The 27,723-nt window shown below is 37.1% G+C and overlaps 1 protein-coding gene across 1 annotated transcript in view; it reads right to left on the bottom strand.

Annotated features, from left to right (window-relative positions):
• Positions 1-7,239: 7,239 nt before the first annotated feature.
• The window catches only part of LOC134754299 (RING finger and SPRY domain-containing protein 1-like), a 29,174-nt gene continuing 8,690 nt past the window's right edge, over positions 7,240-27,723 (bottom strand). Inside the window, exons 6-10 of the mRNA XM_063690536.1 lie at positions 27,344-27,603; positions 25,726-25,943; positions 24,796-24,940; positions 12,441-12,556; positions 7,240-10,376 (exon numbers count right to left, since the gene is read on the bottom strand). Coding sequence (XP_063546606.1) covers positions 10,289-10,376; positions 12,441-12,556; positions 24,796-24,940; positions 25,726-25,943; positions 27,344-27,603 — 827 coding nt within the window. The 3' untranslated portion in view covers positions 7,240-10,288. The remainder of the gene's footprint in view (positions 10,377-12,440; positions 12,557-24,795; positions 24,941-25,725; positions 25,944-27,343; positions 27,604-27,723) is intronic.

The following is a 27,723-nucleotide window of genomic DNA, read 5'->3' as shown; positions in this document are numbered from 1 at the left end:
GCAATGGGTTGGCATATTTCACATGTTATGAATATGAAAATTGTTTCACATTTGTGTAACTAAAATTATTAAGTTTTTTTTTAGTTCATTGTTAGTATTTTGTTTAGGGACAAACAAATGTTTATCAGGAAGGCCGACTGTTAGATATTTTCTAAGACTGTTCCTATTAGTAATATAGACTGGTTCAGTTGTAGGCTTGACAGCCTACACTGAGCCTAAAGTAGTAAAGTGAGATAGACATATATAGCTCTCTGACGTTGAGTGTATCTAAAGAGTTTATGGTATTATTGTAATTGAATCTTTTATAAAACATTATCAACATTGATATAAATATTGTTAATATTTAATAGTTGAATAATACCAGTAAATGTCTAGTATTGTATATTAGCATACCTAAAACTGTTGATTAAAACAAAACGCCATTTATATGAGGAAGAACGAAACGCAAGTGTCAAAAAAAAGGGATGTATAATATAAATGAGAACATTTAGAACGTTTTGTAAAAATAACATTAAACTACATATCATTCAGCAGATAAATGTAGTTTTAATTGGTGAATCCGCCAGTTGTTATTACATCAGATCTACAGTTATGGTCCGATTTTGATAAATGATATGTTATTAGATTCGTCTCATGCTACAGATTTGCAATAAGCTCTTAGTTTTTTGATTTTTTCCCGAAAAAGTACTAAAAAGTTAATTTGAAAAAATGTACCACGTGACCTTGACTTGAGATTGAATTGAACTCAAACCTATAGGTATCCAATGTAAGGTATGTAAAGTATCCAATCAATCCATTTAAATATTTTTTTTGAGACTGTAACATGCATACACCACACTAAAAATTATATTAAAACACCATAAAATTTTATTATTGTGATTGACAACATGTCAGACATGTCTCATCCACATCGTACTCATCAAAATGACATGTTTATTTTATTGTTGCTTTGGCCCATAGAAGGTAGGATCCTATAGAAGTGGCGTACCGCGTGCGCCCGTGAGGGACAGAATTTGTAGCCCACCAGCCCACCATAAACCATACAAATCGGTGGGGAAAAGCATCTATATTTACTTCAAAAAGCACGTACGGCGAGGTTTGTTCTTATGAGGATGTTAAATGATGTCGGATCTTTAAGGTAAACGGTCAGCCAACGGGGTTGGCAACTGTCAAAGGTTTGCAGAGATGGCGCCATCATAGCTTGCCCCTTTTTCTATAAGATTTGGCTTAAAGGGCTGGCATCCAGGGCATTAAAAAAACAAAAATTTGACAGAATTCTAGGGATTGACAGGGCAAGCTATGCTTGGCGCCCTCTGTTAATTATTTCGACCGGCCAACCCCATTTTCCGCATCGGTCCGCGTCCTTGGTGCAGTGCGGCGTATGTGCGATCGTGTGTATAATCCGTAACAGACTACCGCACCGCACCGCGATCTTGGTGCGCCACACCCATAAGTGAGAGCGAGAAAGAGAATATCTCGAAAAGCCGTATTGGTGCGGTCAAAATATCTCTTTCTCGCTCTAACTTATAGCTGCGTCCTTAACGTATGTACAGTGACAACCTTGCACACTATCGATACGTGCGCCGCACCGCACCATTAAGGCTGCGGTGAGTTGTGGAAGTCTCTAACGGCTTTTACGATAGTCTGTTAAATACGGCTATAATATTTCTTTCTCGCTCTAACTTATAGCTGCGTCCTTAACGTACGTACGGTGACCACCTTGCGCATTATCGATACGTGCGCCGCATCGCACCAAGGTCGCGGTGAGGTGTGGTAGTCTCTAACGGGTTTTAAATACGGCTTTTAAGTCTGTTAAATACAGCTATAAAGCGGCTAACACATTACCGCACCGCACCAAGGTCATTGTGTGACGCATTGCTTTCTCGCTCTTACTTATAGGTGCATCGCACAATGACCAGTGCGGTGCGGTAATGTGTTAGGCGCTTAAGGTGGGCTGCCGTACGCAGAGAGAGAGAAAGAGATATTTTGACGGTACCAAGGTCGCGGTCCAGTCGTTGTACATACTTTCAAAAAAGTAAATTAAAAAAAAACTAAATTAGGTTCAAGGGCTTGACACTCTTTGATAGAGAAAGATAGTCTTATTGCGATTCCTATAAGAGGAAAGAGAAAATAGTGCCATGCTTTATCTTTATCACCGACCGGGCATTTTTTCATGGTCGGGTTTGCTATGATGGCATAAGGCGATGGCGAAATACCGAAATTTATAAGAGTGAAAGAGAATAAACCGGCCAAGTGCGAGTCGGACTCGCCCACCGAGGGTTCCGTACTTTTTAGTATTTGTTGTTATAGCGGCAACATAAATACATCATCTGTGAAAATTCAACTGTCTAGCTATCACGGTTCGTGAGATACAGCCTGGTAACAGACAGACGGAGAGTCTTAGTAATAGGGTCCCGTTATTACCCTTTGGGTACGGAACCCTAAAAAGAATTATGCTGCCATACATGAAACTGTCTTTCTCATGAATATGTCTTTCTCTTACCCCTGGTCGCTCGGTTTCATGTCTATAACTACGTGTATATACTATGTCTATTATTAGGTCAGAGGGTCTACCGCGAAAACCGAAATTCGCAAATTGCGGGGATCTTTCTCTTTTACTCCAATGAAGGCGTAATTAAAGTGACAGAGAAAGATGCCCCCAATTTGAACTTCGATTTTCGAGGTATAGCCCAAACACGGAATGTCACGGAATGTTTGTAAAATGTTTGTAAACTTCAGTCTCATGAATAATAGGAAAAAGAGAATTAAATATGAATTATACTCTAGCCCTATGAAATTTTAGGCATGAGAGCCAATTGACAAGAAGGCATCCTATCCACGAAATCTTGATTTACCGTATCATATCGCGGTCGCGTATCATGATTATTAGTTTTGAAAGATGCGAACAGATAGACAATAATTATGTCTTTTTTGCATCAAAACTAACGATCACAAAACATGCTGGTAGGTGCTACGCGACCGAAATATAATACGCTAAAATTATACAAACGTGTCGCCATTTTATAAGAAACTAGCTTTTGCCCGCGACTTCGTCTGCGTGGAATTAGTAATTTGGGTATCTTAATTCTTAAAAAAATCTGCTTTTAATCCATCCTTTTTTCACCCCCAAATTGGTCCACACTATATATTTCCACCCCATTTTTTACACCCTTAAGGGATGATTTCGGGGATAAAAGTTATTTTATATCATTTCCCACAGCTCAAACCATCCCCATACCAAGTTTCATCTAAATCGGTTGAGCGGTTGTTGATTGCCCATACAAATTTCCACCCCCCTTTTCACCCCCTTGAGGGGTGAATTCTGGGATAAAAGTATCCTATGTCCTTCCCCGGGACTCAAACTATCTGTATACCAAATTTCATCTAAATCGATTCAGCGGTTTAAGCGTGAAGAGGGAACACACAGACAGACTTTCGCATTTATAATATTAGTATGGATATAGTAAAATATATAGTAATATAGTTATATAGTATATAGTATGGATAATTATGTTTAAGATTTCATATTCTGTGGGTATAGTCAGCATCAAATAGATAGTGACAGCCAGTGATTCATCTGAAGACGTCACATTTCCTGATTTCATTAAGCGTTCAGTCTTAGGCTGCCTGTCCACAGGAGCGGAGCGAGGTGGCGGAGCGATGAGCGAGGAAAAATCTCCGCTCTGAAATTTTAATGAAATTCTATTGCTGAATTTTTTCCTCGATTACCGCTCCGCTCCAGTGGACAGGCAACCTAACTTTTAGAACCATACTCTAGCGGCGTGTTGACGCCGCAACGGGTCTAGTAAATTATAATTCCACTCCAAAATATCGTTTTCATGTGTTTTATGTAATGTTCTTTCATTTAATACCCGATAATTAGGACTATACTTTGCATAATATGAGCGCATTAAGGTAGAATTGTTGGCGCGCTTTAGTTTTTTTGGTACAACTTCCACAGTTTTTATCGGAAATTAAAAATTTAAGCTGTGACGTATAGTTGAATAACTGGTTTCTTTTACATTATACGCAACATTGTTATAACGTTTTTATTTGAGTTATAAAATATATATACATGAACTTTATTCATAAAAAGTGTTTTTTCGTTGTTTGTAACTCTCAAAATATACATTGTTTTTACAAATAATGTATTAACGAATCATAACATATTTAATAACCTTTCGTTTTATGTAGCACACGTGTACCTATATATATGACTCATGGTAGTTATAATTTAGATTTTTCAAATTTCGGCAGCGGTCACATGTATGACGCCATTATTTGTCACTCAGGCACTATAGAGATTGTCTCCCAGCAGTTTTATGATCCTTTTTATATTGCTAATAACATACTAGAAGCTTATGCGGATTATCCTGAAAATGACCAATTTCGATATTTTTCACTTTAATGCATTTGTTCTAGCAAATACCTACATTTTGATGCATAATTTTCACATTTTTGGTCTGATTTTGATTATTTTGATATCAGTGTATGGCTTGAGACATCAGCTTTAATTTTGTAGTACATTGCTTTAACGTCCGACTTTTGGTTTGGTTGAAAAACCCAAATAATCGATTTTTTTCTTTCATCATTTTGATTTATTTTTAAATTTCTCTTAAACTGTTTTATATTTTGGTACATAGTGTATTAGTGAAATATATAATATTTTATTGGCTTTCGTTTAATACCCCACAAGTGGATGTGCAATGCACAGTTTTAGTGCAAAATGCATTATTCGCAAAAAGGCGGGAGTCATTTTGATGACGTCATTCCGCTGAAGTAGATGGCCGGCGCCGATGTCTCCCGGCAGTTTTGGAGATCCAGTACCATGCCCAGCAACATACTAAAAGTTGAAAGCGGTTTCCGGATCTGAACTATATTCCCATAAAAACGGTCAAAACTCATGAAAAACCTTTATTTGGCAATAACTTGAAAACCGTGCCACTTTTACTGGGGTCTTGTTAAGTTGGTTTAGGTCCTCTTGACCTGGTCTACCTCCAGTGTCACTGTGTCGTGTCACTTACGGGACATCCTGTATACAATTATCACAAAAAGCTTATTGTTGTAAGTATTATAACTATCGTAAAATATGAAAGTCCGTTCTGGCCGGCAGTTTGGTCACAGTTAACCTTACACGCTCCTCCTTGCTTCGCTAGTCATCGTATCTTTAACCTTTTCGACGCCGTGTCAAACACAAAAGCTGTCACTCGGACGCCACGTCACCGAAGTGTCAAAACTGAAATTGAACTTTATGCACATGCACGTAGGTCTATGTTGCTCTGTGGTCTGTGAGCGATTAATCCGCCTTTGGCGTTGGACCTGCGGTGCCGATATATCCGTCATTGGCGTCCAAAAGGGTAAACATATTGTTACAACTAATTTAAGCTGAAATTAATATTTGAGTTTGATCATTTTAGTTACAACCAAGGCGCTTTGTGATAACAAGTTTTGGTTAAAATGAAACTAGCTTTAACCTAAGCATTTAGGATAACTAATTCTAACTGGGGAAAAAGCGTTTTAACAAAACGAGTTTTAGCAGTAACATACAATGTAAAGCTCAATGACTTATATCGTATACTTGATTATAACAGAAATTAGGATCGTAATACTAATCATTCAACAACTTACACCTACTAGTATTCCATTATAATAAGGCCTGTTACGATTACCTAAATTTAAATATTTACACTACACAATAACCAAAGAGAGCTGTATGTTAACCACGTTTAATTGAGCGTTAAGTCTTTTGAAGAAAGGAATCATTTACAACTACAGTCAACAGCACGTTGATACAGTAACACGAGAGTAAAGTCACCAGCGATCGATAACATCTCCGTTGGCGAGCTACATGAAATATTTGAAAACATATGAATGTATCATATCAGCGTAAGATAATGGAAAAGGCAACTGTCAATATGAATATCGATGTGGACCGTGTGAAAAGGGACCACCATCAACCATTTGCCTTCTTACGTAGGGTACCTAGAAGAGCTCCTTCTTCGTTTTTACAGGTCTGACGCATTCCCCACCCCATCGTTGCTGACTGTACCCATCCCCCAGCTTTAAACATTTAAACCAGCACAGCAAATGATTCTCGATATAAATACAATTAACATGATACGCACATATGACATCATAAGCTCCATTCACTAGTTAAGTCATAGCTTTGTATTGTTTATTTTAACTAAGATGAACTGTTTAACCTATTTTGTGCCTGGAAAAATACATCTCTTTTAAACAAAAACCTTTGCAAACTTAATAATTTTCTTCAAAATTTAATAATTTTCTTCAAATACAACTGATAAAATTTCGCCATTTTTTTTATTTGTTAAACTATCTAATTCTGACGCCCCTCGTGACTACCTACTTACATTACTACAAGATACTTAAAATTGATATTTCGTATTTTATTTATGATGAAGGCCTCGTATTAAAGCAAAAAGGGAATATTTATCGTACTTAGAGGTTGAATATCTCAGGTGTGTCATCCCCGAGGCGTAGGCGCTGCCGCCGCTACGCACGAGCACCTGCAAGCGCGTCGCTTATATAATAATATACAAGAGCACTATTATAACTGTATCTATTGCATTTGTAGACGGTGATTGCTTTATTTTGCCTTCGTTGATCTTAACATGGTTACCTACTCATATAATTATCTTTTATAACGATCGATAGCTATACAGTTTACACTATTATATTTGAATGAACTCTGCATGTAGCAAAAATAGCATGTTTTTATTATGAACATTTTTCGTATGTTATACATAGATCGATTAAGAAAGAACAACTATTTTAATACGCTATTTACATTTGTCTTCATAATTAGAAGTATACATATAGAGAAAATAATTTTTCACCACACCAGCTCGTATAGGCTTTCTTTATTTTTGAAAAACTGGCGAGAAAGTGGCACATTCTCCACTAGAGTGGCAAAGCAATTACATTAAAATTGTGAGTTTATTCCTCATGCTGGCTGGTGGAAGTGGAACTGACATTTAAGTGATGATTTTGAATGATAATAATGTTTTACAGTTAGTATTTTCCTCGAGTTGGTGTGGTGAAATATTTTGTGTTTCATTCGGTAGCAAAGTTTGTTTAATCCTCGTGCCTTGAAACCCTCTAAATTCTACTTTTCTAACCACTCGCTACGCTCGTGGTTCAATTTTGAAATCTTTCGCTTGCTCGGGTATCAATATAAGCACACGGAGTTAAACAACAACTTTTCCCCCTTGTAAAACAAAATAACTATTATATTTTGCAACAGAAAATAAGGATTAAAACTTAACACCGTTTATTTCTCATTAGCAGGGGTGCATAGCCAAAATGACAATGTCAATCATTAACGCAAATTAAAAAGTGAATAATGTAAAAGACCACGTGTTCTTTCGATACATTTTTTTAAACTTTTGGCTTGGCTTTAAATTGTCATGTTGTCCCCTATTACATCCACTTTATTCAGCTTCATGAATCTAGTATAACTGGATCGTTCATGAGGGGTTGGGGGAAATGACTGAACGTGATAGTCTTATGTATCTTTCAGTAGGAGTAGCAGAGAAAGCGCTGTTATTGTTTGTCCTTGTCATAGTTTCACTTTTTTTATTTCTTACCGTAATTTAAGTATGGTTTATGGTGGGCTACAAACCTAATCGACCAATCATATTGTCGCATTGCGTATGTTCTGTCCCTCACGGGCGCACGCGCATGGCTGATCTAAGTAATGCTAGGTAGGTAATGTTAAGCTTAGAATATATTTAAAAGTGGAAAAATTTACTGTGTATTTATTCAAAGCTTAATAGCATAGTTCGCAGACATCGTTACTGAATTTCCAGTATGACTTGGAACAGTTGGAACACCGGTAGCCGTTTAAGAAGTGCAACGCTCTTACGGTAGATGACGCTATGGTGCCTCCCTAAAAGGCCCATATGGTGGAAATATTTGCTGTCCTTGGGTGAGCTCTTAGTAGTTCAGATGGCAGAACAATGGGCTAGCGATCCAGTTTCTAAGTTCAAGTCTCACCCAAGACAGTAAATTTTTCCACTTGTAAATTTATTCTAAGCTTAATAGCATCGTTCGCAGACGTTTCTGCTTGATACAATATTAATCAAGTTTATTCACTTAATATAGCCTGCATTGGTAATATGACACATTTGTTGAATTAAGGCAAACATGTGGACAGGACACTAAAATTCGGACGGATATATAGACGGATATGAGCTATAGGATGACCTCACTAACAAAACTCTTTACTTATTAAAACTCAGTCGTAACGTTAACGTAATATTGCCAACTAAAACATAGTCTTAATGCAAAAATATACTATGTATTAACGGTCCCAATGTGACATGACTCCTATTTGGGATAATTATAAGGAGTAACTCTACAGTATTTAGGCCTGTTCGAGCACCACCTTGAAGCAATGTTTCTTTTAGGCCTCCGCACTTAACATTAAGTCACCTACAACAATAGGAATATAGAATTCTTGTGACTGGTTTAGTTTTATGCGGCCGTCGGAGTGGCACAATGTCGCTACCGCTGATTTTACGCAATACTAATCTACAACATACATTCCACACTTCAATTGAACAGTAATAATGCTATAACAGCGGCGCTTGCCACCGGCCTTAGGCTCTACATGCCCATCTGACAAATGGGATAGTGTTACCTACGCTAACACTAAGTGCTAGTAATATTAGTTCTCGAAAACTCAAGTCATCGTTCAAATTCTTAAAATTGGCTAGTTACTAGTTGAAGTTACTTCACTGCTTATTTTAGAGATACCATAGTAATATTACTCGGCCTCGCCTTGATTAGAGACTGAAATATATAACATGTATTTGCCTTGATGCGTCAGCCTTTATAGACCGGGTACCACCTTAATTGCAAACAACAACATTTGTAAGTATATTAATAAGCAATGATCAGAAGCCCATTTCTCAAACGGCATTGCATTAGACTATCAATATTAGTCCACGAACTGTCAAGTCTTATGGGTTACCATGGCAACACACTAATAATATTACACTAATACTAATACCGTTTGAGAAATGGGCCCCAGAAGTTGGAACTTCCGCAAGTTTCCGATAACTAATTAAGTGTCCTGTTATCCTGTATCCTTACAATGAAATTGACACTGACATATTCGCTAGCGACTGCGTAAACTAACTCACGATGCATCTCCTGGAATAATTTCAACCGCAAGGTCCAAATTCAATTAATATTGGTATTAAAAAAGACATTTGTAGCAATATTGTTTAGGTGAAGACATGAATAGAGTTAAGACATTGTCGTTGTGATTTAACCATAAAAAAGTTTCATACCTAACCTAATTGATTATAGAGCACTTTGTTTCGGAATTATTACGAGGCACCGTTGTACTAGCACTAAAGTAGTTTTTGTATTGATATTGTAACAGATATTTAAACTGCCATTTAACAACTACTCTATAAATTAGTTCAGTACCGTAAAATGGTCTTTCTATGCTCGCTGGTGAGTAACTATGCTCCAGTTCAAAAAAAGGACTTAACGTCTAATATTTTCAAACATAATATTTCTATGTTATTATTTATATACTCAGATAAACTAAATTGTATTTATATTTTCAATTGCTAATATAAAAATAATCTATCTTTTTTGGCGGGGCCTATTAATTTGACTCACAATGGGGTAACTTTGCACCCCTAAGTAAACTATTGGTAGAAGCAAAAATACCCCAAACAATGGGTATCTTGTGCTCCTTATTCATAGGTTCGTTTTATATAAAACAACATTTCATAAAGTTGATTTACCGATAAAATATGTTACATAAGATGTTCTTCTTAATATTCAATTCGTCTAAATATTTAATAATGAACAGTTTAAAAGTTATTCAAAATTTCCTTAAAATGGAGCAAAAATTGGTGCAAAGTAGGACCGTTTTACGGTACCTTAAGAATTTTTTTTATGATACATTTTGCTACATGATTTAGCTATCCAATTTGGCACAGAATAGTAGTCAATATGATCCCATGATGTCTGTTGGCTACGAACAAAGCTATAAAGTAGTGTATGGTGTACTGAGATGAGAGTAACACTTAACTGGCCATCGGTGACCTTGTGTCATTGCAATAAGTTTTACAAATTGCCAGTGCAGTGTGGAAAGTGAAGAACGGTCCTAGTGCCTCCACTAGCGATACATGAGATCAGCGGACGGGTCGAAGACCTGGTCTCCGAGGTCGCAGGCCTCGACGGGCGGCGTGGGGGACTCGTCAAGCGTGATGTTGGGACTTGACTCGCTGTCGCGCGACTCCTGTCATGTCTCCTCGCGGCGCACGGTCACGATGCCCGCACGGCACATCGGGCACTCCTTCAATTGCGACGTGCAAACTGAGCAGAAACCTCTGTCGACAACAAGTTAAACTTTTCAAACAATTTCACTCGGGTACGGTGTTTCCGTATCTCCTATTTTTTTGATTTTTTTGATATTACTTAAACATGCAACGACAAAACAGCGGAAACCTGCCCATGCTACAATATAACAATAGCCAACAAAACGGTATAGAACACGAGACAAAGATTCCCACCCACATATACAGGGCGATCAATCCAAATGGGTCAGTAGGGAGAAGTCAGAAACTATGAGAGATAGCGACATCTGTTCTTAGGAACTAGGAATCATGGCTTCCATTTTAGATTTAATAATAATGGCATTCAATAATTTTTAAGTCTCTCATACATAACCGGGAATCGAACCTATTTAAATTAAATTATTAAAATTATTATTTAAATATTTTAATATTTATTTAAATTTAATTTAAATATAATTTAAATTAAATTATCGAAATTATTTAAATTGTGGACATTTTAGTCTAAAGGGGCCTACTGACTATCAGTCCGCCGGTCAATTTTTTGTTCTAACTGACAGGCCAATATCGTCCGGAGGACTGACAGTCAGTGGGCCCCTTTATGTTTACACAAGATTCCATAGCAAAATTTGGTCCTTATACTTTCTGGATCAATTATACAAACAAATACTACACGCGATTACATATAGAAAATTGACCAGGTTCGATTCCCGGTTTATATGATATATGAGTTAAAAAAAAAGTTTGAATGTCATTATTACTAAATCTAAAATCGACGCCATGGTTCCTAAGAACAGACTTCGGTATCTCTCATAGTTTCTGACTTCTTCATACTGACCAATTTGGATTGATCTCTCTGTATAGTCGGTAAAAAGGATACGTTTATTATTATCGGCTTTCTGTTCATAATGGCGTAGAGGCGTAAAATAGCGGAAACCTGCCCGTGCTACAATACAACAATAGTCAACAAAACGGTATAGCACACGAGACAAAGATTCCCACCCACATATACAGTAGCGGCAAAAAATCTATCATATTCCTTATTTTATTGCGGGCATTCATTCGAAAATCCGTGAAATTAGACTTTATATCATGTAAACAATGATTGTATCATCATCACGAACATTTATATATATATATATATATATATATATATATATATACTTACGTCCCACTGCACGTGGCAACATGCAGCCACGTTAGCACAATGTGGATTGAGGACTTCACACACACCAATTAATGTATGTTATAAATATTTAATTTCTTATTTGAAAACACTTAAAAGGGAATCTTACCAACAATAAAACCTAGCTAGATCGCTTTTTACCCTCGTTAGCCTCTGGTTCGAAAATTAAATCGAATCAATACTTTACAATTTAATACCCACCGGGCTACCGCGAAAACTCGGACAAACTAATTATTTTAAAAATGTACCATAGTTTGATCGAACTGTCCTTTTCATACGCCCCTAAATTGTAAATTTATCCAAATCGCTAGAGCCGTTTTTGAGAAATTACCAAAATAAATATGCAAATGTACCTGAAATAATATGATAGATTATTTTCAGCTACTGTATAGTCTTATCGGATCTAAAAAGGATACGTTTATTATCATCGGCTATCTGTTCATAATGGCGTAGAAGCGTAAACTATACAATGTGGTTTTACAACTTTAGTGCATGAAACAAATGTGTGAACTGTTTTGGTGGTACAAATTTGGGAGTCAAGAGCATTTTAAGCTGGTATGCATAGAAGATACTCCCTTATTGGCTTTAAATATTCTTAAAACTAAGCAAACCTCTATTAAATTTTGTTTCTTTCAAACAAACATAAATTTGTAAATTACGGACCGGGACAAACGATTGGTTATCATCGGCTTATGAGATTTGACAGACGTTTAATGAATACCGCCATTCACTTTTAAAAGCTGTTTCCCTTAAAGAAGGAAATATATTCACTCCTACGAGTAGCATAAAGTACTGTAGCAAAACTTAGTTTAAAAAAATTGGTGTACACATTGATGGATTCAAGTGTCAATCCATCCAATGTTAAAAATAAAATTTACCATTAGATTATTATATTTGTTGGGCTTAGACCGTACCTATGTCCGCAAGGCTCTAGCACACAGCAGGCGGTGTCATCGAAACAAAGCGTGCAAGAGTCCTCCTTCACGCTCGAGCAGCGGAGCTGTTCCAGGTATATCCTCCGAGGCACAACCTGAAACAAATACGGGTTTTACAACATAGTACCAGTGGCTGTAACCAATTCGCTCCAAGCACTGCCTTAGCTTAGATGGACATGGACGATGAGTATTTTATATTTAAATATCTACATACATAATTCACTATAAAATACGGGTGAATGAACATCACTTGTTGCCATGGTTACGTTCCCCTGGGTCACTTTTCAAACCCGGATTGTATGGCATTTCAATGAACTAAACATGCATATTTGGGATAGGTAGTTACTGGTGTAAGCTTAAGTAAAGCCTGAGAAGACAAGATTGTATTTGGCCCTGAGATAAAAATATAATGAAGAGGTGCTGCACAGATCTCGTGACAATCCTTAACAACAACCCGCGGGGCACCGTCTGGTCCCTGATTTTGCATCTAATATTCGATTGGCTCCCATTCCTAAATTAATCTGTGAGTCAAAAGGAGCAACTGTGCAAAAAGAAATTTCTCGTGTGCACCACGGACTATAACTAAATCGGTTTACCGTAGATAGTTTGAGTCCCGGGGAAAGACATATGATAGTTTTTATCCCCGAAATCATGAATGAAATGTGGGGGGGAAGATTGTATGGGGAATCAAAAACCGCTGAACCGATTTAGATCAAATTTGGTATGAAATATTTATCAGTACGGTTTTTACTCACTATTATTTTTAGTCGCTTTTGGCGACATGTTTCGGATTCTTTGGGAATCCATCCTCAGGCACGACCGCCTGAACCGCCGCGGACACTCGTGCCTGAGGATGGATTCCCAAAGAATCCGAAACATGTCGCCAAAAGCGACTAAAAATAATAGTGAGTAAAAACCGTACTGATAAATATTTTGAAATATGTCTCACGATAGTTTAAGTGAAATTTGGTATGGTCTAAATCTTTGATTTAATTGAAAACTTGACAGCACCTAAACTTAAACAGTTATTAACCTCAGACAACGCCGAGGCTGAAAATACCTAACCACATTTAAAATTGAATCTAATTGATTAATAAGAATCATTCAAATACGATTTCTGATAATGGATTTTTAATGTTCCGTCGCCATTATTCGCCTTCTAATTCAAGCAATGAAGACTAATTTAATTATGGCTTGTGCATTCTAAGGAAGATTGACAAGCGGTTCGATTAGAACTAAATACAAAATAACACTATTATCTTAGAAATTAACTTTGCTATGTCACATTCCAGATAATAAATACCTTGAGAATCATATGTGTCTTATTTTCGCAAGATCTTTTGGTCTTGGATCTGCTGGTCGCAGTGTTCGATCTACATTTATATCATGTTTTAAAATTTTGCACTAATAAGCTAATAATTTTGTCAAAATCGGCACCGACTGTTCCAGTGTGTTCAAAACAAAGATGGGAGTGCGGCAGGCCTGCATCCTATCCCCGGCCCTTTTCAACATATATGGTGAATATATAATATATATTAAAAAAAAAAAAATATCATCCGGAAGGTACTGGAAAATTGGGACAAGGGGTTTGCAAGGAGATATGCCGATGATACGGTCCTTTTGGCGACGTCTGTGGAAGATATGCAGGAGCTGTTTCAGAGACTTGAGAAGGAGAGCGACCGAATGGGTCTCACAGTAAACAGAAGCAAGACGAAGCTAATGGTAGTAGACCGTGCCAAAAAAACTGCCCAGAATAGTTAACATCGTCCCAGGGGTTGATATCGTGGACCACTATGTCTATTTGGGCGCACTTATCTACGATGATGGCGACTGCGTACCGGAGATAAAAAGGCATATTGGTATGGCTAAGGAAGCTATGACCCGACTGAATGTCATCTGGAAGAAGAGAGGTATAACCAGCGCCACCAAGACCCGGCTAGTACGCGCTCTAGTATTCCCCATATTTCTGTATGGCGTGGAAACATGGACGATACGAGCCCAAGAAAGGCAAAGGATCGATGCATTCGAGATGTGGTGCTGGAGGCGTATGTTGAGGATACCCTGGACCGCCATGCGTACCAATGTATCGATCCTTTCACATCTTCGTGTCCAAACTCGCCTATCCACAGTCTGCCAGCAGCGCATATTGTCCTACTTCGGCCACATAATGAGGAGGGGAGATGAAAGCCTTGAAAAGCTGATCATTGTTGGAAACACGGAGGGCAAACGAGGCCGGGGACGGTCTCCAACTAGATGGAGCGATCAAGTAAAAGGGGCTCCATCCTCAACCAGCTTTTGCTCGGTCGTCAGAGACGCGATGGACAGGCACCGATGGAGGCAGATTACAAGAACCAGGTGTGGAGCATCCACATCCACTGATGACCACGATCCTCAGTCATGAGGGAGCGACCACACAGAGAGAGAGAAGCTAATAATATGAAGTTATTCAAGCAGGTTTCAATTTTATTCATAAAGAAATGCAAAAGCAACGCTGTTCTTTAGCAACGGGAATGCTACTAATAAATAAAGCAGGACTTTAAAGAATCGATAAGAGCTTTAAATTTTTAATCCCTTTCGGATTACCCCATGCCATTTCTATCTCACTGAAAAAAATGTTATCCATTTTGAAAACCTGGCTGGCTCTCAAATCCTGTATATCTATTTCCAATAACATATATCTTATATTCCAAATCCTATGTTATTTAATCTTGAATACGCAGGATAATAGATAGGACTCAAAGAGAGTGTGAGAGAGGTTAAGAGGAAAATCGCAATGTTCGGAAGCGGACACGTGGCCGTGTGTTGAGAGCAAGTAACGCATGCGCGGCCACCACGACGCGCAAAATTGGGTCATTAGGTCTGATTGAACGTAGCTCCGTAAGAGACCCAGCTATTTATACAATTAGCGCATTTTACAGCCTTTAGTTTAACAAATAATGTTTGTTTACGGTTTAATTTGCTGGTTTAGGTTAAATCTTGCACGCAATATTCGGAAAACTTTCTGATGTCCGATTGCTCTGAAACTTTCCTATAAATAAATAAATAAAAATTATAGGACATTCTTACACAGATTGACTAAGTCCCACGGTAAGCCCAAGGAGGCTAAACCTACGAAGCGAATTTAAATACAGCACAGCACAAGCTTTTATCGACTACTATATTTAAATTCGCTTCGTAGGTATAGGCTATAAATTGTCAGATGCTTCTTTTATAGTTTGTAACAAAAATGTGACATCAATAAAATTATCAGGGACGTGGCGTCATAAGTGTCATAACGGCTATTATTCAGGAGGGCTCAGTATATTTACCGTAACTAAATTTGAGAATTGGTCCAAATATCTGCTTTAATTATACGGGGATAAGACATAAAATAGAATGAGTTTTCAAATGCGTAGCTAGTAGCTACATATACTAGACGGCTGTAATGTTATTTCACGATGTCACGTGTAGGCGACGAGCGTCACAACAGGAACAACTACAGTTTAACAAACTCATAATATGTACTAGCACTTACAACATCCGTGAAGCTGAAGGCTCAATTATATTGATGCATATCAAAATTAATCAATCGTCCAAATTGGTACTGCAATTTGACATTGATTTCCTTTTGTCATAAATCAAGTTTTATCATTATCGGCAGACTTGACCAACTACGAAATTCACCGTGACCATAACTTTACCACAACATAAAATATACCTTACTTCACTGATGATCTTCAATAAAGGTAATTTTTCTTTAGTGGTCGATCTTTATAAACTGATAACAAAATTAAATGTTTCGTCTCATAAAATATCGTTAATTTCCCATTCGTCGTGGAAGTACGGTCAACATCGCCACACCCTAGTAATAAGAAAGGTAGATTCGCAGTAAATTGTTTAATTAAAATGATAGGGAATAATTATCCCGGTGAAGTGAACCTCTGGGATGTGACGTCACCAGGCTACCCACGCTTGAAGTATCCGGGCGGCGGGCGGTGACGTGCGCGCCCACGTGCCACCCACTCATTTAGACCCCATCGACACAGATATTCCAGTATAGATTTACATATACGAGCCATACTAAAAAGAAAAAAAAATTACCCGACAGCGGCGAAAAAAAGAGGATTATGTGTTTGTATCCATGTTCCCTCGAATGGTATGTCGTTAGATTCGTCTCCATTGCGCTATCGCTACTGTCACTAGACATAGCACAATCGGATTAAATCTAACCTCGAAATCCTTCCAAAGATATGAAATTTGGTATGTATGTTAATTAAAAGGCTCTTTTTCATGTCCACACTATTTGACATTTGGGGACCTCGAGGAATCGCGCCCATCTTGGAAAATGTGTACTATCCTGGAGAAATTTGCGTTTTACTCAAAATATACGTACTCTATGAAAATATGGTGTAAGGCAACATTAAAGCTTATTAAATTCTACACAAAAAAGTCCTAGATATCTTTGCGGAAAAAATACATCTTATTATAGAAAATAATAGCTGAATCCAGATTTAGCGCTGATACCCTTTCAGGGGATATTTTCTTAATAGGAAACTTGTAGGAATATGAATTAAACTTTTAAATGTATAGACAAAAGTGGAATTAATATTCCTACAAGTTTCCTATTAAGAGAATATCCCCTGAAAGGGTATAAGCGCTAAATCTGGATTCAGATGTTGTTTTTTTTCCGCATACATAATTATGAAAACAAAAAAAAATGCTTTTTTTTCTCTCATTTAAGATGCTATAACCCGCAGAGGGCTACATTGACAACTCGCAAAACACTTAAGAATACAGTATGTGTCAAATCGGCAAAGCTCAGGCAGATTAAATAGTCTATCAAATAAAAACTTTTATAAAAAAAGATAAACCGACTTCAAAAAGGATGAAATAAAATATCTTAAACTTAGTTGTAGGGTTCCGTGTTTAAGTATATGCGTTACCAACTGATATGTTTGAAGTCGGTGCCAAGCCAAATTTATTATATATATTCATAGTTATTTTGGTGCAATTCGATAAGGATGCGGCTATATAAGTATGTACGTTGGATTGCCTAACGCAGCGTACTACGTAGGCGAACAACACGCGAATGCGAAGCGCCGCGGCACGGCGCCTTATTTGATACCTATAGAAGTGTCTTACGCGGGCGATCTCGTTGCGAACGAGAACGCCTTGGGCCGGTCGCGCCGCGCCGCGTCGCTTCGCTTCGCGTTCGCGAGTGTTCGCCTATGTAAAACGCAGCGTTACACGACGACAATAAACGAACTTTCTGTAGGTATTTAAGAACACACCTCAGAACAGAACACACGGTTGAACCTTCTTGGCGCAGTTCGTACCATGCTTGTCGGCACGTTAGTGTAAATCTAATGCGTTTATTTGTAGTCGTATTTTTTAAAGAATTTCTTACTAATTCTTGAACAGTCCATAGCACGCAAGTGTGGGATTGGGACTGAGTTATTTTCTGTCGCTTATCCAGAGGACTACATTTCAAAATATAAAACAATTCAAGGAACCTTCATGCCAAATTTCAGCTAAAGCGGTTCAGTTGTTTAGCCATGAAAAGGTAACAAAGAGGCAGACAGAATTACTTTCACGTTTATAATATTTGTACAGTTGTAATGGGATTTATAGACATAAAGCGGATTATTTTTGACTGGTATTGTTACTACTTGGCTTGGCACCGACTTTAAACATATCAGTTGGTAACGCATATACTTAAACACGGAACCCTAAAAAGGATAATATTTTATTTCATCTTTTTTGAAGTCGGTTTATCTTTTTTTTATAAAAGTTTTTATTTTTCCATTTTTAGTTTTAAGACATTGTTAAGAGCGTGACGCATGAATGAAAAACATAATCATGTTTAACTCTAAATTCGTAAACTTTATTAAATAATCAGAATTTTCCTCGAGTCCGTCTGGGAAATCATTCCTGTCACTAAATCCATTCTCCGCCCCGCCACTGACCCAATCCCTCAAACCCGGCGATCACTCAACCTCACAGCACATCAACCCCTGATCACTGAACCCCTCGACCCTAAACCACCAACCCTTCAACCGCCATTCCCCGACCCCTAACCCCAGACCCCTTAACTCCCAACCCCTCAGTCCCCGACCCATCAACTCACCTCCCCTCAACCCTCAACCTCAAACCCCCCAAACACTAATACCCTCTACCTTCACCTCTCACACCTACCCCTCACCTCTCAGTCTATTTGGTTGTTTCCAACACCGTCCGTGGTCATCATCATCAGAAGCCTTACCACGACTTTGACATTGATATATTCGCTATCGTGTGCGAGAATTACGTCTCAGAGAGAAAGAGAGTGACCCCCGTTCTGAGTCATGGCAACAGGTCTCCATCGCCGTAACAGCGGGGTAACGCTGCTGGTGTGATGGGGACCTTTGGACCCGGCATGGCTCATAACGGGTTTTAGTTTCTAATTTTTATGTATTTCTTGAATTAATGAATGATTACTAAATTTATTACATTATAGGATAGCCCCTTTAAAACAAATAAATAAATAAATATTATAAGTTATAGGGAACATTGTTACACAAATTGACTAAGTCCCACGGTAAGCTAAAGAAGGCTTGTGTTGTGGGTATTCAGACAACGATATATATAATACTTATACAAATACTTAATACATAGAAAACATCCATAACTCAGGAACAAATATCTGTGCTCATCACACAAATAAATGCCCTTACCGGGATTCGAACCCAGGACCATCGGCTTCACAGGCAGGGTCACTACACACTAGGCCAGACCGGTCGTCAAAATAATAACACCAAGATCATAATTTTTAACCCAAAAATAGTAAATGATCACCAAAATTAGGACTTCATTTTAATGTGAAATTATAACCAACAGTTTTAATCTTGCTATACTAGTAAAGCTTTTAACTAATCATTGTAAACCCAAAAATAGTAAATAATTACTAAAATTAGAACTCTATTTTAATGTGAAGCAAAGAGGATATAATAAGATAGAGCGGTACTGTCATAGTAGATTTTGTAACCACAGTAAATTCACTGCCATCTATCGACACACTTTAAAACTAAAAATGAAGATTTATAAAAATACGATAAAATGTATTTAAATATGGATAAATGGTTTCATTATTTGCATTAATTATTTTGATAATTTTGACCCATGTTCTTTCACTGATATGCGTTAAAATTGTTAAATAACAAACGAAACTTTCAACGCCATCTATACGACAGTAGGCCAAAGGTAGTAGCGCCCTCTTATCGTGAATCAAATTTTCTTGATTTTCGAGGCACGTTTTTTCCTTAGACTGTATCCACCTATTACGAAGTTATATCTATCTTTGATGTGAAGTTATAACCAAAATTGTTAATAATCATTGTAAACTGACCGAACCCACTTTTCTTCGAGGATATCTGGGCCTACCAGCATTGCCTTGAGCACCGTTAAAATTTTAAACCTCCAGGTTTTCTAACATTGAAACTATTGGGATTCTAATTACCGTCAAATGGGGTGAATAGGGATAATTTTCAACTTTGAGAAAGATTTTAAAGGAATTTTTTTGATGGCCACAAATGTTAAGGTTTATAAAACTTTTTGTCTTATGTTTGAGAATCGATTTATAATAAAATATTTCTTAACAATTTCATTTTAATGTCCATTTTTGAAAAAAAAAACAGGCCATTTTGATTCATACTGGATCCGAGGTGAATAGGGACGACTGCGGTACGAATAGGGACAAGTGATCAGGGTTGTCAAAAATATAATAAGTTGACAGGTAAGTACCTGGTGTAGATAGTTTATTGTACTTAGATACTTTAAAATGATTAACCCGAATTATGATTAAAAATTAACTTTTATCTACACATATATCATAAACCCTCTATGATGCCTTCAAAATTCGCAAATTATGGCCAACATTAAGATAAACTGTTTTGTTACAGCAAATCTTTTACCTGTGAAAATGTTATTATTGCTAAATAATAACATCGATTTCGATAATATGATTTCATTCAAATTTCGAACCTCTGAAAAACAAAGAAATTTGTTTTGACCTCTATTCTAATATTAGTCGAGATGACGTTTTATTCGAAATGAAATGTCAATTGCATTCAATTTTGACAAAACTCGCTTGTCAGTTGGTATCGAACGATATGGCAATCGATCCCCCACTCTAGTTTGTCTCTGAATTTAAAAAAAACGACGGATGCGTGACATGCGTGAAAAAAAGTTTTCTTTGCCGCCATTTGACATGCAGTTTATCTTTTAATTAGTTTGTAAGTAAAAAAATAATTTGTTTTGTTGTTTTTAAAGTAACTAGCAAAAGTTTCGTGTAAAATGTGCGATAAAGATATTTCGGAGACGCCACCTCATATTCGCGAACTCCGCCAGAGAGCAACTATGCTCCAATGTCGGCTGTAATATGAGGTTAGTCAATATATCATAGAAAGTTTATAATAGCCCCGATGAAAATTAGTTCGTCTAGTTCCACACAATAAATTTGTTCATTCTAATAAATTTTACACGTGAAGATAAAATGACCCAGTAATGAGAACCGTAATAGCAATGTTTAATCTAGTTTATTTTGATCGTATAATAAAATTGCATGAGACTTATTGTTAAAAAAATGTACTTTTCAAAAACATTCTCCAAATCATATTGTCCTCTCCTGTAGCACTGCTGAATGCATGGACTCGAAACAAAATTGTCAGTACATTGGTAGAGCCGTGTTGCTTTCCCTAGTAATAGCCCTTTTCACATCTGTTATATTCCTACCCGTCAAATAAAAAATAAAAATCGTTATTTTTTTTTATTTCAGTACAAACAGTATTTCTTGTATTTGGATTTAGTTATTGGAGAATATTACCATATAAAATTAAACTACATTAGCATTAGCGTTAAATGTTAGTTATTTTTAAACTTAAACATTCTTTTTGTACAAACGCGAGAACTTCAAAAAATGGTCTGACTAGACGACAACATATGCATCGGGGCTCGTAATATGTGTATAGATAAAGCAGTGCATGTCACTGTACATAATTAGGCATTAAAACACTCGTGTGATTCTATTATGAAACTCACTTCGTTCGTTTTAATGCCTTTCATTATGTAGCAGTCACATAAACTACTATTAATTATTTGTTGCAGGTAATCATAAAAATATATACATAATTATGTTAAAAAAACCGGTCAAGTGCGAGTCGGACTCGCGCACCGAGGGTTCCGTACATTACACAATTTAAACAATATATTTTTTATGTGAAACGTGAGTGAAAGGTAAATTGCGGTTTACGATTTATGACATATAAAAAAAACTACTTAAGTACTAAATCTCGTTCAAACCAATTTTCGGTGGAAGTTTGCATGGTAATGTACATAATTTTTATCATACCCTTATTTTAGAAGAAGTTACAGGGGGGGGGGGGGGGGGGGCACACATTTTACCACTTTGGAAGTGTCTCTCGCGCAAACTATTCAGTTTAGAAAAAATGGTGTTAGAAACCTCAATATCATTTTGAAGACCTATCCATAGATACCCCACACGTATGGGTTCGATGAAAAAAAAATTTTTTTTTGACTCAGTTCTAAGTATGGGGACCCCCAAAATTTATTGATTTTTTTCTATTTTTGTATGAAAATCTTAATGCGGTTCACAGAATACATCTACTTACCAAGTTTCAACAGTATAGTACTTATAGTTTCGGAAAAAAGTGGCTGTGACATACGGACGGACAGACAGACAGACAGACATGACGAATCCATAAGGGTTCCGTTTTTTGCCATTTGGCTACGGAACCCTAAAAATACCACACTCAGAATGATTAATCTAAATTGTTATTTTATAATTAAGCGGGGCTTATTATACGGACGAAAGTAACAAAAGTAATTAAAAAAACCGGCCAAGTGCGAGTCGGACTCGCGCACCGACAGAAGGTAAATGGCGGTTTACGAAGATCTCGTTCAAACCAATTTTCGGTGGAAGTTTGCATGGTACTGTATATATTTTTTTTAGTTTTATCTTTCTCTTATTTTCGAAGTTACAGGGGGGGGGGGGGACACATTTTACCACTTTGGAAGTGTCTCTCTCGCAAACTATTCAGTTTAGAAAAAAATATATATTAGAAACCTCAATTTAATTTTTGAAGACCTATCCCTATGGATAGGTCTTCAAAAAAAATTTTTCAAAAAAAAAATTTTCGAGTTTCAGTTCCAAGTATGGGGAATCCCCAAAATGTATTGTTTTTTTTTTCTATTTTTGTATGAAAATCTTAATGCGGTTCACAGAATATATCTACTTACCAAGTTTCAACTATCAGATCACTATCAGAAGTGTCACCAACCAGTAATACCTTTACTTTTAAAGGAAGTTTTGGAGCTTATATCAACCATTCGTTGACAGACTCAATTTTAAACTGTTCGTTTGGCAATATATCACGACTTTCATGCTTTGACAGTCTTTCTATTACCAAAAGAATATAATCTACTATTATTTTCAATCGCAAGATACAATTTATGATACATATTTTCTTTTAAATAATCATGTAAAATGTCATTCCTGGTTCTTGTCCCTATTCTCCCCGCCGTCCCTATTCATCCGATTTGACGGTACCCTATTTGAATTTTACTCGTGTTTTATGCTGCTTGCTTGCTTGCTCCAATTTCACTTTGCTCTGCTATGCACTTTAAAATTAATAGACAAATAATAAGTTCGTATCAATCATATCTCTGTATACGATATTTATTTTTTCTGACAGCATAGAGTAACTTATACTAGAGCGGTACTGTCATAGTAAATTTTGTAACCCCAGTAAATTCACTGCCATCTGTCGACACACTTTAAAACTAAAAATAAAGATTTATAAAAATACGATATAATGTATTTAAATATAGATAAATGATTTTTTTATTTGCATTAATTATTTTTATGATTTTGACCCATGTTCTTTCACTGATATGCGTTAAAATTGTTAAATAACAAACGAAACCGTCAACGCCATCTATACGACTGTAGGCCAAAACTAGTAGCGCCCTCTGAACGAGAATCAAATTTTCTTGATTTGCGAGGCACGTTTTTTCCTTAGACTGTATCCATCTATTACGGAGTTATATCTATCTTTGCTGACAGTGAATAACAGTTGCCAGGTAACAACCATGTAACAACATTATGAATAAAGAAATGTCTTGAAGTACGAGATTACGTTCTTTGATATGCAACCTTCTTAATGTTCTATTCTTCTTTCTTTATTGTTCTATTGTCCTTGATGTTATTTAAGTTTATGCTTCTTAATGTTGTATTCATGCCTTTAAATTGTATCAATTTTATAGTGACATCTTGTGACGGCACCCCCCGCCCTGGATGGCGCCATCATTGCTTGCCCCTTTTTCTATGAGATTTGGCTTAAAGGGCTGGCATCCAGGGCAATAAAATGACATAATTCTAGGGATTGACAGGGCACGCTATGCTGGCCTCATCTGTTACATACTTCCACCGGCCAACACCATTAAATTATATATTATTATTTTTATTTTAGAACCTGATTACATATGTTGTTAATTACATGAATTTCAAAACTATATTAGTATATTTATTTTTGTTTATTTATTTTTTTAATACATACAAGTCTAGGTAGTTCTCACCTGCTTGAAGTTAGATGAAAATATCCGTTATATTGATCAACGCCACGCCACACGCCAAACGTGAGACAACAAACGTAAAGGTCGCACTTACTTATGCGGCAGAAGAAGATGGATGTATAGCATCACCCTCAATACATTTCTACAATAGAGAATATTACGCGAAACTCTGCGTAGGGGGCGCCAGGGCGCCACTACCACAATTTGAGGGTCTATCATGAACCAAGATTTTTTCTTTATCTAACATCTCTGTCACTCTTGCATATTCGAGCGTTAAAGAGGCAGATAGCGAATTTTCAGATTCGCGTTTCCCGGTAGGTCCTCTCACCTCTGTAAGCAAACCGCCTTGATGCATCAATGTCATATTTTATTATCTCTGAAAACTTGTCAAAAACCTGTTAAAGTTACAGTATGTATAAGTTACTCTATGGTTTACTAAAGAAGCTGGTCCTGCACTCTAGTGGCAGAAAATTGCAGTAATTACCCCTATTTTATGTAAGTAGTTAAGTACCACATTGTCGTGTACATATATGGTGCTAACAAATTAGTTACCAATATTTTTACAGCTGGTAGTACTCTACTTTGGTCAGTAAATGAAAAAAAAAGTGATATGAAAAGTCTTCGTATTTTTATTTATAGTTAACTGTTTTAATGTAAAGTACCATCTCTTAAAATATCGGTAACAAATTTTTTAGCACCTTATATGTATATACAAACAACACGTTACCTTTTTTTGTTCGTCAGTCAAGTAGCCGTGCTGGTTGAAGGAGGCGAACGGCCGGTCGGTGGGCGGGAACTTGAACGGTTCGTGGCCGAAGTTGAAGCGGCACTGTTGGAACGCCATGAAGCTCGCAGCGGCGAAGAACCCTTGTCTATAACAAAACAAAACAAAACAAAACAATCAATGTTATATTATATTATATCACATACAGTTTATTTCACGAAATATTAATATTGCCGGCTCCCGGTGTGAGGTTGCCAGAGATCAACGAGGGTGCGGAGTGTTAGGGTCGGCAACGCGCATGTAACACCTCTGGGATTGCAGGCGTCCATAAGTTACAGAGAATGCTTACCATCAGGAGGGCCATATGCTTGTTTGCCACCGACGTACATAAAAAAAAAGATGCGGCAGTGAGGGAATGTAACAAAATATAAAGGATACGGAAAGTTGTGTATTGTGACACGTGACTGGGCGGCCAGTTGTGTTATCTTTGCAGTAATTTGACAGATTTTACTCTCTTTTTAAGTTAACGTATAAAGATTTTACTATTTTACAGAATCTTAGCGAGGTTTAGACTCGCAATAACTTGCGTGCAATTTTCGGTACATTGCGGTATCTGATCAACCTTTTAAATACAGTTTACTTTAGTAGTCGGCAATGTAACTTAAATTGCATGCAAGTTCTTGCTAGTCTAAACCTCGCTTAAAGGGAAGCTAGCTAACTTTAGAGGTCAGCTCAGGAGCCCCCTGTATATTGGAGAGAAGTGTAAAGTCTACGTTAGCGAATTAGGCCACAAAGTTTCTGACCCGTCTACGCTCAAGAGAGTGAGCATGAACTCTTAGGGGACAGCACCTGGTTTGGTGTGTCATGTCAAGTTTAAGTTTTCCACTTAGACCACAAGTAGTAGGGTTCAAACGGCTCTACAATAAATCGTACCTGGTAGTTTCAAATATCTCCCTACAAGGTGGCAACCGACGGCCGTTGAGCGAGAATATAACTTCCTTGGTGTTCATATCTATTACAGCTCCTAGGACGTCCCCGGGCCGCCACTCGGGAACCTCCGTAACGGGCTCGGGACGCGCTTTGTACCAAATGAGCTTTCTACAGCCGTCGTACGAGAGTGAGTACAGGTCGTCTCCGATGCCGTATCCTTCCTGAAAATACAAGACAATTATACAAGTGGCATTTGGTTTACAGAATTTTTCCCGGAATCCGGCGTGGATAAAATAAACTACTACCTAAATCAAATTCCTCATCAAATTAACCTGAGTCTCAGTGTAGAATATCATTGGCGTGGCGGCGCATATTTGACAACTAGTAGGAGATACGTTATATATGGTCGACCTTCACCGATACGTCTAACGGATGAAACTTATATTTTATGAAAGAAAATATGTTCCTGAACATAAATAAATAGGGTTGCCTAAAGAAATATGGTCAAGGCTATTTTTAATTTTCTTTAAATTTCACCGATTTGTCTGACGAACGAAATAAGTTCCAATGGAAAGTATACAACTTGTAAAACATTAATAAATTAGGTTGCCTATGTTTTTCCGGTCACTATTATGAGGTTGCCGTGTTTAAACAGGTGAGTTTAAATCGATAATTGCACCCATCTGTCTGACGCTTGAATTATATATCAAAATAATGATAATTTTATTGCGAACACAATGGTATAGGGTTGCCTGCAAAAATCCGGTCACAAATAAGGGTTGCCAGGCTTTTAACGAAAATAAGAAGGAAAGACTTTTAGCGATAACTTAAAAACGGCTTAACTGATCACGATTGTTATAACTATTTTCGAATGTGTTTTATTAAGCACTATTTTTGTGATTTTTTTCCTTAATTTTTGGATGGATGGTTCAAAAGTTAGAAGGAAAAACCCTTTTTTTTTCTAAATAATTATTTCCGAAATGATTCACTTTATCAAAAAATGTTGTTAAAGACCACTATTTATTTTGAAAGACCTATCCAACGACCGCCCACACTATAGGGTTGAAACGATAAAAAAAATTGTTGCACGCATTTTGTTTCTTTCGAAGCGATTATTTCCTAAAATATTCACTTTATCCCTAAAATTATCATTATTTTGATATATAATTCAAGCGTCAGACAGATGGGTGCAATTATCGATTTAAACTCACCTGTTTAAACACGGCAACCTCATAATAGTGACCGGCAAAACATAGGCAACTTAATTTATTCATGTTGTACAAGTTGTATACTTTCCATTGGAACTTATTTCGTTCGTCAGACAAATCGGTGAAATTTGAAGAAAAAAAATATATTTTCAAAAGATTTAAAAATAGCCTTGACCATATTTCTTTAGGCAACCCTATTTATTTATGTTAAGGAACATATTTTTTTTCATAAAATATAAGTTTCATCCGTCAGACGTATCGGTGAAGGTCGACCATACATACTCGTAACGTATCTTAGACTAAACCTTCAATGCCCGAAAAAAAAAAACGTGCAGGCCTCTAGCCAAGTAGGTACATGATGTTTCAACACTCGCTAAGTCTACAAATGCCTAAACAATTGATATTACACTCACATGATTAAGGAAATGGCTGTTCTTGGTCGCCCAGCCAATCTGCATGACCCCTGGCGTCACCACGACGGACTCGTAGTACCAGCAGCCCTCGTCGACTTGAAATGTGCACCGTACGCTTTCGAACGAGTAAGAGTCGCATCGCGCCTCGAGACCGTCGCACGAGATCTTCAAGTACTCGCTCACGTCTTGCGAGTTCAGGATCACGTTAATGCTGGACATGTCCACCACTTCGTAGGAAAGCTTGCGGTCTTCGATTAGGACTGAGGAAATAACATTTTGTTAAAAGCGTGTATAAGGAAAGCTATTGTAAAACAAATGTGGATTGACTAGAGACACAGGTCGATCTAAGAAACCTAGCGTGAAATGGTGGAATATGCGAA

Source organism: Cydia strobilella, chromosome Z (genome assembly GCF_947568885.1).
Source record: "Cydia strobilella chromosome Z, ilCydStro3.1, whole genome shotgun sequence".
NCBI classification, from domain to species: domain Eukaryota; kingdom Metazoa; phylum Arthropoda; class Insecta; order Lepidoptera; family Tortricidae; genus Cydia; species Cydia strobilella.
This window is presented reverse-complemented; position numbering and strand designations above follow the sequence as displayed.